Source organism: Lutjanus erythropterus, chromosome 15 (genome assembly GCF_056507025.1).
Source record: "Lutjanus erythropterus isolate fLutEry1 chromosome 15, fLutEry1.hap2, whole genome shotgun sequence".
NCBI lineage: Eukaryota > Metazoa > Chordata > Actinopteri > Lutjaniformes > Lutjanidae > Lutjanus > Lutjanus erythropterus.
In genome coordinates this window covers 20,656,385-20,666,104 of record NC_139331.1, presented here as the reverse complement: position 1 = coordinate 20,666,104, position 9,720 = coordinate 20,656,385, and the positions used below count along the sequence as shown (strand labels likewise).

The 9,720-nt window shown below is 38.6% G+C and overlaps 1 protein-coding gene across 1 annotated transcript; it reads left to right on the top strand.

Annotated features, from left to right (window-relative positions):
* The first annotated feature begins 895 nt into the window (after positions 1–895).
* Positions 896–7,499, top strand: LOC146314365 (hepatic sodium/bile acid cotransporter-like). Its single transcript, XM_084738125.1, has 7 exons — positions 896–1,107; positions 1,224–1,310; positions 2,054–2,166; positions 5,189–5,393; positions 6,012–6,190; positions 6,322–6,521; positions 7,415–7,499. Exons 1-7 carry the CDS (start codon positions 901–903, stop codon positions 7,489–7,491), a joined length of 1,068 nt encoding a protein of 355 aa, XP_084594251.1. The 5' UTR covers positions 896–900; the 3' UTR covers positions 7,492–7,499.
* Positions 7,500–9,720: the final 2,221 nt, after the last annotated feature.

The following is a 9,720-nucleotide window of genomic DNA, read 5'->3' as shown; positions in this document are numbered from 1 at the left end:
TGTCCCAAAAGCTTAAATAAACTCCCCTAACTCTAGTATAACTGTTGCGCTATCCTAACGCTTTCATTTGTCCACCTGTAGTAGTGGTGAACTTACTAAATAGCTAACGGTAGCTAATAGTGGTATTTGCTGACAGTAGCTAACAGTAGTGTTTGCTAACAGTAGCTAACTATAATATTAGCAAACTTGTTTAATCTGTCTTGGTTCGCTTGTATTTACGCAGTGGATTACGGATATGGTGGAAACTGTGTCTGCTATTTTAGCCCACTGTCTTTCTTTTACCGCCAGAGTTAGCGTTGTTGTAAATTTCCCCTAAAAGAACATATTTAGGTTTCTTAACAGATGTTACCAACACCTCTTACTCAGCTTTCTTCATTTTTTTTTCAGTGTATGTTTCACTACGTCTCAATGAGGAAAAAACAATGGTCGCAAAGCCGTTGGGGTTTTTTTGCTTAGCGAGATGAGAAATGTGTTCGTTGTTAGCTAACAGGGAAAAAGTTAGGTTGAAATGCCTGTTGTTGTTTTTGCTACATTTGTTTGTGTTTTAATGTTTGTTTCAAAAAGTGTTGTTGCTTCCTCTGCAACAGACATAAAAGTTGATAATTGATGGTGGAGGATTTCCTGAGATAAGATAAGTTAGGATTTGCTTCTATAATACCAAACTGGGAAAGATCTTACCCTAGACTCTTGCTTGCTTAAGCCTTAAGATGTTAAGATGTTGCATCACCGCTGCCTGCGTAAGCTTCAGTAAACTGACTGCAGACGTCCTCTGCCCATCAAGTGCAAAATGAAATCTTATCTACACTCAGCCTAATGTCACTAATGCAGATAGTAAGCACAGGCATACCCCCTTAATGGATTTGGTTTCCTTTTCTTAACTTTCCTTTTCTGAAAGGTACCATGGACTCCAGCGTGGATCTGTTCTATGATTCAGATTTGTGGCAAAATGAAAGCTTCCCATTCAACACGACATCTGCCAGCAACACCTCTGTTTACACAGTTACGATGCTGCCAGCAATGGATAAGACCGTCAACGTACTTATGATAATAGTCTTAACCATCACCATGGTTTCCATGGGATGCACCATGGAGGTGTCCAAGATCAAGGTGACTTCAGGTGATATCCATCTGTTTAGAGCACATTATCGTCATCATCATCATCATCATGATATGTGTTTATATTAAGATTTCTGTACAAAAACATATTTTTCCTTCTTTTCCAGCAACACATAGTGAAACCTAAGGGGGTGGCGATAGCAGCACTGGCCCAGTACGGTGTCATGCCTCTGACGGCTTTTTCCTTAGCTAAGGTTGGTGTTGCTATTAAGTTCTGGTCTCAACATAATAAAATACTTCAATTTACTCTACGGGATGGATGTGAAGGTATCAAGTATTTTCAGGTTGAAGGGCTCAAGTCCTACTGAAGACATGAGTCGTTGATTTTAAAGTCCGAGTCCAGTTGAAAGTCTTTTTTGATTTGGTCAAGCTTGCTCTAAAGTCTAACAGCAAAAGTAGTGCTGAACAGAAAATTATTCACCAATTATTTTGATAAATCATTTATCAAGGAAAGAATGTCCACCAGGCAATCCAAAAAGAATATTTGAATCAGAAACATTTTTGATCAGAGACTGTAATTTAATAATATAGTTTTCTCAGTAATGATTACAATTACACTTATTTTGTAATTGAATTATATGTAAATAGATACTCTCTAGCACCGATAGTAGCCCATTAGACATTTGTGTGAATTTTTTAAATAATATGAATTCTTATTATGATGTGTTGTGTGAGGTCACAGTGACCGCTCACCACCAAAATCTAGTCAGTTTGTCTCTGAGTCCACGTGGTCATTTGTGCCAAGTTTGAAGAAATTCCCTCAAGGCGTTGAGACACAACAAAGTGTCCACAAGAATGAGGTCATGAGGTCCTTCAACATACAGTCATGAATGTAGTGCAGTGGTATCACTATTAGACATTAGACATCAGTGAATCATCAGTTAACTAAGATTGGCAACACTCTGTATGAATGTATTGTTATCATTTCGTGCTGCAGGCGTTCCAGCTGTCTGGTATCACAGCTGTGGTGGTTCTGATCTGTGGCTGCTGTCCTGGAGGAAGCCTCTCCAACATCCTGGCCTTGGCTCTGCAGGGAGACATGAACCTCAGGTACACACACAGCCTGTACTCTGACTGTGCTGTAAACTCTGTGGTAAACTGAGGTGACGAAGGTTCAAGTGAACACCGGATCTACAGATGTCGGTGGCTCCAGTGCCCAACTGCATAAAACAACTTCGGCTAAGGTTTCCTTTATTTTCATCGAAGGATCCCACCAGGGTGAAACTTTCAAGCAACTCAAAGTCAATCCAGTTTAAAAGTTAATTTAATTAAATTTAGCTAGCTAGATTGGTAATTCTTTTTAATAATAGTTTTCTCACTAGATTATATCAAGTTGAAAGTGTTATTGTAACTACATTTGCAGTGTTGTCTTATATTTTGTATTGTTTATCGGTGCATTAATGCTTATTAATATAAGCATTGAACAAAATAAACTTCTCAGTTTGATTCAAGGGAAATAAATTAATAAATAAATAAATAGCTCTTTGTTGCCTCCTTCTGACATCAGTATGAAATTGTAGCTTGACGTATATTTTAGTTAATAGCTCTGATTCTCATCAAAACTTTATATTAAATCATATCATATAAAATCTAATGATGTGTGCTATAGGCGGTAATAAATCTCAAGGCAGAGTCCAGAGGTCCAGAGTTGAAGCTGAATAAAAATAAAAATAAAAATGCCTCAAAAAACTTTTTCCCCATAAAACACATGAATTATGAATTATTTCTGCATAAACAGCCAACCTTTTGCCTGAGTCAGCAAACGAGATTATCTATGTGAAATTTCAATGTTAACTTTTCATTATTTGTACTCTCACTCAATCATACTTAATCAGTTTGTTGGAGACATTAAAATCATTGTGCAGTATAATTCAGTTATACAGTACATCTAGCACAGTTACCGTGACCGTACGCCTTATTGGCATCAACCCAAGACATGACGGAGCATGAGGAAGGCCATCATGTATCACACTCCTTACTGGAGGGTAAAGGTGACTGTATCAGATACCATCTTTTACAGAGAGATACCATCGTATAACGAAATAGTTTGAGGGCAGTAAACCTTGAAAGAATTGGCTGAGATTCAATGCCACTGCAAAGAAAATATTAAACCTGCAATTAACAAGTCACCCAAGACGCCCCACCTGCAGCTCCTGGAGGCTACAATGTTCATTACACCTGTAACAACATGCTGTTGAGCAAAATTAAGACCATCTCTAAACGCTTATGGAACATTTACAATGAAATTGATTCACAGCCAAAGCAGCATAAATGTGCTCAATAAATGTCTGCCTTGTACATGTTACTTGTATGTACAGGGTTCACCATTTTATGTACAACCCCAGTTCCAAAAAACAGTTGGCACGTTGTGTAAATGAGAAATAAAAACAGGATGCAATGATTTGCATCGTTGCATCATTTGCTCGTATTTTGAATTTTCTTTCAGATACGAACAGTCTGAACGAACCAGTCTGCTGGTATCCAAACCAAAGTTTTAAACTAATGACTGCATTCATTTTAAGATATTTTGAGTTTGAAAAATAAATTATACTTCATAATTATTCCGTTTGACTACATTTCAAATTATAATATAATTGTAAATTTACACATGAAGCCTATCATCATTCATTTAATGATCTATTATTACCTGCTGTCAGGTGTATTGGCTGTATATCTGCACATGCAGGTTTATGAAGTCTCTGTCCAGGTGAACATCCTCACTTATTCTATCCTCTGTCTCCGTGATGAAAACTTCCCTTTAACCCTCTCCTCTCACTGCAGTCAAATATAGGGATTTCACCATCTACAATTCATAATATCATTAAAAGATTCAGAGAATCCAGAGAAATCTCTGCACGTAAGGGGCGAGGCTGAAATCCAACACTGATTGCTCATGACCTTTGACTCCTCAGGAGACACTGCATCAATAACTGCATTTAAAACCTACATAATTGTATAAAAGATACTGCATAGGCTCTGGAACACTTTGGAAAGCCGTTTGCAAACACAGTTTGTTGCTGCATCAACAAATGCAAGTTAAGACTCTACTATGCAAAGCATAAACCATATATCAACAATATCCAGAAACGCTGCTGACTTCTCTGAGCCTGACTTCATCTGAGATGGACTGAGCCAAAGTGGAAAACAGTGCTGTGGTCTGATGAGTCCACATTTTATATTGTTTTTCAGAAATAATGGACGTCGTGTCCTCCAGGCTAAAGAGGAAAAGAGCCATTCAGATTGTTACCAGCGCTAACTTCAAAATCCAGCATCTTCGATGGTACGTGGGTGTGTTAGTACCCATGGCAACACATGCTGCCATCCATATGATGTCTTATTTCAGCAAAACAATGCCAAGAGACAATCTGCACGTGTTACGACAGTGTGGCTTCGTAGTAAAGTATTTCAGGTACTAGACTGACCCGCCTGCATTCTAGACCTGTCCTCTGTTGAAAATGTATTATAGCAGAAACCCTGGACTGCTGAGCACCTGAAGTCGTATATCAAGCAAGAATGGGAAAGAATTTTACTTTCCGAACTTCAGTAATTAGTGTTCTGAGTTCCCAAACGCTTACTGAGTGTTGATGTATTACAGCGGTAAACATGCACCTGTCCCAAGTTTTTTGAAACGTGTTGCAGACATCAAATTGTCTCATGTCTGAAGAAGGGCTTCTGTCCCAAACGTCACATGTGACATTTCCACATGCACTTTGGTCCAGCACCTCGTACTTCTTATGTTTAGGTGTGCCTGCTTTTTAAACTTTTTTGCAAAGCTTATGAGAAAACAATGTGACAATTTTAGTTCTTCCCTGTAGTGTGATGGTCTAGTTTTCCATATTTCTCAGCACCAACTAAATTTGGACCCATTAATGGGCCTAGAAAAAATCTAATGGGGTTGCCGGAATATTAAGGAATCATCCTCTCGGGACCATAAACATTCATACCACATTTCTTGGCAGTCTGACCCGTAATTACTGAACTATGCCGACTGAAATGACATGAATTCTGCTTAAGAATAATTTCTGGCCCAGTTGTTAACAAGCCCTAAATTGTCACCTTTCTTTCCCCTCAGCATTGTGATGACCTGCTGCTCCACGTTGCTGGCTCTTGGCATGATGCCTCTGCTTCTCTACATCTACTGTCAGGGCTTTCCTAACCTGCAGGACGCCATTCCCTACGTCGACATCATCATATCACTGGTCATGATCCTCATCCCCTGTGGTGTCGGCGTCCTCATCAACCACTACAGGCCGAAGTATGCCAAAATCATCGTAAAGGTTAGTGGGTCGGGAGGTTAGATAAAATCACATTTTATAGAGAGGTATCGTAACACCTCATTATTGTTGGTCACTCATTGACTTTTTTTCTTGCAAGGATCATATCATATTATAATACACTAATTTGATTTCTTTACTTAAAGCACCCAGTGATGACTTAGAATAAGGCTGAAGATAAACACAACCATCGCTCCAAATGGATGCAGGATTTGCGAGGTAGCTATGATATGTAGGAATCAGTAGGGGTCCATATGTGAACAAATAATTTAAAAGGCTGTAACTGTAGTTTAGTTTTTAGCAAATATTACTTAAACATAGACCATCCTCATTTGCAAATCAGTACACATTTGCAGGACAGTTTATGTGGTATTGACTCAACCTGAGCTACAGTGCTCAAGTTCATGGTAATAAAGGAACATGTCACCCAAACAGTGCAGCTCATTGATGTGTTTCTAATACTTTTGAATGTTGATGGCACTCTGAGTCACAGACTGTACGTGAAAATAATTTAGCATATCACCAGACTGACTCTTTTTTTTTTTTTATAATAAAACAGATATCAAATAAAAAGCTAATGAATCAACAGTCTAATTTGTTTTGTCCTCCTGCTGTCTTCAGGCAGGCATCACTTTCATGATGATTGCTGTTGTGGTGATCGGCATCCTTGCCAGTATTGGAATCGGAGACAGCATCCTGACAGTGCTGTCTCCTTCCCTCATGGCCATCGCTGCTCTCATGCCCCTCATTGGCTACGCCTTCGGATACATCATCTCTGCGCTCTTCAAACTCAACCAAGCGTAAGTCAGGCAGAGAGCTATTTGGACGTTGTGACAGCTGGTATTAGTTATGTCAGGGGGAAAAAAAAGAGTCGTCATGTATTTTCCTTTACGTATCCATGACTTATGAATGAGTCTGTGCACCCCTCCAGGGAGCGGAGGACCGTTTCTATGGAAACAGGCTGTCAGAACATCCAGCTGTGCTCCACCATTCTTAAGATAGCCTTTCACCCTGCGATGGTCGGCCCGCTGTTTCTGTTTCCGTTCGTCTACGCGGCCATCCAGTTGATGGAGGCGATGGTCATCATCGTGCTGTTCAGGGGTCACCAACTGTTCACACGCAAAAAGAAAGGTGAGACTGACACCGCCAGGTTTTTAAAGTCTCAATGTGTGGTAATGAAAGAAAATATAAACCTTTTAAAGGACCAGGGTGTAAGATCTAGTGCCATCTAGCGGTGAGTTTGATGATTGCAAACCTCTTTGCATACACTATCTAGTTCATTATAATACATCATCACTGTACAAAAACACAACTGCATTCACTGATTGTGGTGAAACTGGATTATATTTCATAAAGAAAATATGCTTTTCCTCAAATGTTGGTGATTTATGGTACAGAGTTTTCTGATGGACATAAAGATTTACTTGTTATCAGCAGTTAGTTTAGCTGCTAGCCAGCTCAGAGATCAGAGATCGATCTAGATATGAAAGATTACAACACCCAGTGCTTCTGAGCACCATCTTAGCATAAAAATATGAATATGGGGCAGTGATATTGATTACTTTACTGTTTATCAGACCACAAATGAGACAATAATTACATAAAAGAATAAAGGCAGCCAGAGCGAAGTGTGTCTGGGGACTGATCACTACACACAAGCACACAACTTTATGAATTTATTGATTGATTTTGGTGAAACTAGACCCAAAAAAAAAATCATGTGGACCAAAGCAGTGGACCGACTGACCAACTTACTGACTTTGTCATCTCTCGAGCTCTGGCTAAAATAACCTGTTAGACACAGTGGAAAAAATAGTCTATAGTGCAGTAAGAGGAATATTCTCAGAATCATGGCATCTACTTGAATTAATTTAGAGTCTGACATCTGAATTTTATGTTACTGAAATTTATGTTTGCTAAATATCCATTTTTATATGTTCAGAAGGTGGATTAAACTATCCTGATTCTGTTGTATGAACTAAAATGGTTTGTCATTCTAATCCACTTGTTTGTCTGACTTACAGAGAAATACCAGCCAACAAACACTGGAGAAAAGGAGGAAGTATCGCCTGAAGAAACTATGATGAATGGATCTGCATGACTGACTTTAGATTGTGTATTTAAGCTACAAAAAGTTGGGAACTGGTTATGAAACAGTGTCAGTTTAATACTGATGTGTCAGATGCTTCTTGTATTTTGATTTGTCAACTATACTCGCATGTTCTCAGTTAAAGTTACAATGAGCAGCCAGTTTAGATTCATTTTATATCTGACATTATATTTTGTTTTTATTGTGGTGTCAACACTACTGCTTTTGTCCACAGGGGGTCGTATCTAGATGGGAACGAAGATTTGTACAACTCACAGGAGATTTGTGCTTGTTTGTGTTATTGTACAAACTAATTATGCTTTATATGTGCCAACACACTTAAAGTGCTGGACTTATCCTCACAGGAGTGAGATGTAATACAAGAAAATGTAATAACCATGAAATTAACAACAAAGTGCTTAAATGAAAAGTGATACTGAAGCTGCCAGTGCCGGTCATGATGGTGGTTTGTATTTGAGCACTAAGCACAAATAAAGTAAGAGTCTGAAGTGGATCAAACAAAAGCACAGGCAACCACTCTAAGCCATAGGTATCACATACAGCAGATGTGTTTGGTACAGGAGGTCAGGAAATACAGGAAAAGAGGTGAAAGGACATTGAAAATGTAAAGACAACAATGTGTTTCAGAAATTCACCCACTGACAAGCAAAAAAGTAAAGAAAGTGACCACACGACTTATCAAAAGCATCCTGGTGCTGCTGAAAAGTACAGTTTTGCAAAGTGTAGAGATTAACTAACTTTACAGGTGCAATAACGATGAGACCTGACTTGAGCATTTTGGTGATTTTGTGAGAAGATTGATGCCTGTTCTACTCTTATTTTTTTTGCTTACAGATCAGAGAAGAGGATCTGTTTCTCATTTCATATCTGAGAAATAAAAATTGGTGACAAATTAAAGGAAAAAGTGTCATTGTTTGGTGTCTGGTCACTTCGAGTCGAGGTCACTTCAGTTGCTAGAGATTCTCCAAATCTGTGAACTGTGACGAACATCCGTTCTTCCAAAATACGTTCTATAATTTGGTGTTTTGATGGTGGAGTTGCTCACGTGGCTGTTCAATTGTGTTAAAGTCTTGTGACTGTGGATGCCTTAACATATCATTCATATCATGTTCATATTCATCAAACCATTCAGAGTGCCCTCATCCCTTTATGAAAGCATAAATCTTAGTTTTTTTTAGTTTCATCTGTCACCTGTGTGCATATGATCATATGAGTTAGATTTATTCATATGCCGTTTTTCGAGTTTGACTTCGTATAGTTTTGGAGACAACAAGAAATATTATCAACTCCTTACATGATAAAATATAAATAAATTAATAAATGTGAATAAATGAATATTGTTTTGCTGTTATTCATTTTCATCATCATCACCATAAAGTGATTTTAAATCAAATTAAATATAGCGACTGCAGGTCTGAGTGCAGCAGAGAGTTTTTGCCCTCTGTTTGGTTGTATGTTCACAGGAATTAGTTACTGTTTTGTCATGCCAGTTCATTAAACAGTCATCATAGTATTTTAAAAATGGGACTTACTCTCTGATGCTGAAGGAGGTCTCATGTAGGTTCAGAGAGGTTAAACTGGTCATTTTTAAGGTGCAGTAAGGCCACAGTCAGTTTTGGTCAGACCAGAAGGACTGGAGGACTCAAAGGAAGCTTTGCCATCTTTGGAGGAGGGATTTTTTTTAGAACTCAGAGGAGGCTTTGCCCTCTGTGTCTTTGGAGGAATAAGTGTCGGAGGACTCAGAGGAGGCTTTGTCCTTTGTACAGGAGGGACTTCTTGAGGACTGAGGGGACGTTTTGCCCTCTGTGCAGGAGGGAGTGCTTGAGGACTCAAGCTTTTACAAAATTAGTTCACCTAAAGAAAAACGAAGATATTTCCAGTTTTGGTTTTGGTTTAATTTGTTCATCAGAATAACTTACTGTTTTGTCAAACCAAGTCATGAAAGATCATCATTAAATCATCATAGTATTTTAAAAATGGGACTTACTTTGCTAAGAGGCAACATCAGACTGAATATGGAAATGAAGTGTAACAATTCAGTCTGATTTCAGACTACTTAATTACAACAACTGCACGATAAACCATGAAATTATGGGGTTTTTTTTTATTTAGTTTGGGTTTGTGTGTCATCAGATGACGTTGAATTGTGTTGTGGTAAAAACTGAGCCAGGTCCAATGACCCCGTGGCCGGAGTTGACGCCCCACTGCATCAAAACAACA

Excerpts from the sequence above, each read along its gene's own strand:
- LOC146314365 (XM_084738125.1), top strand. The coding sequence starts at position 901 with ATGGACTCCAGCGTGGATCTGTTCTATGATTCAGATTTGTGGCAAAAT. Across the intron at positions 1,108-1,223 it reads TGGAGGTGTCCAAGATCAAG|CAACACATAGTGAAACCTAA; the intron begins GTGACTTCAGGT and ends CTTCTTTTCCAG. Across the intron at positions 5,394-6,011 it reads ATGCCAAAATCATCGTAAAG|GCAGGCATCACTTTCATGAT; the intron begins GTTAGTGGGTCG and ends TGCTGTCTTCAG.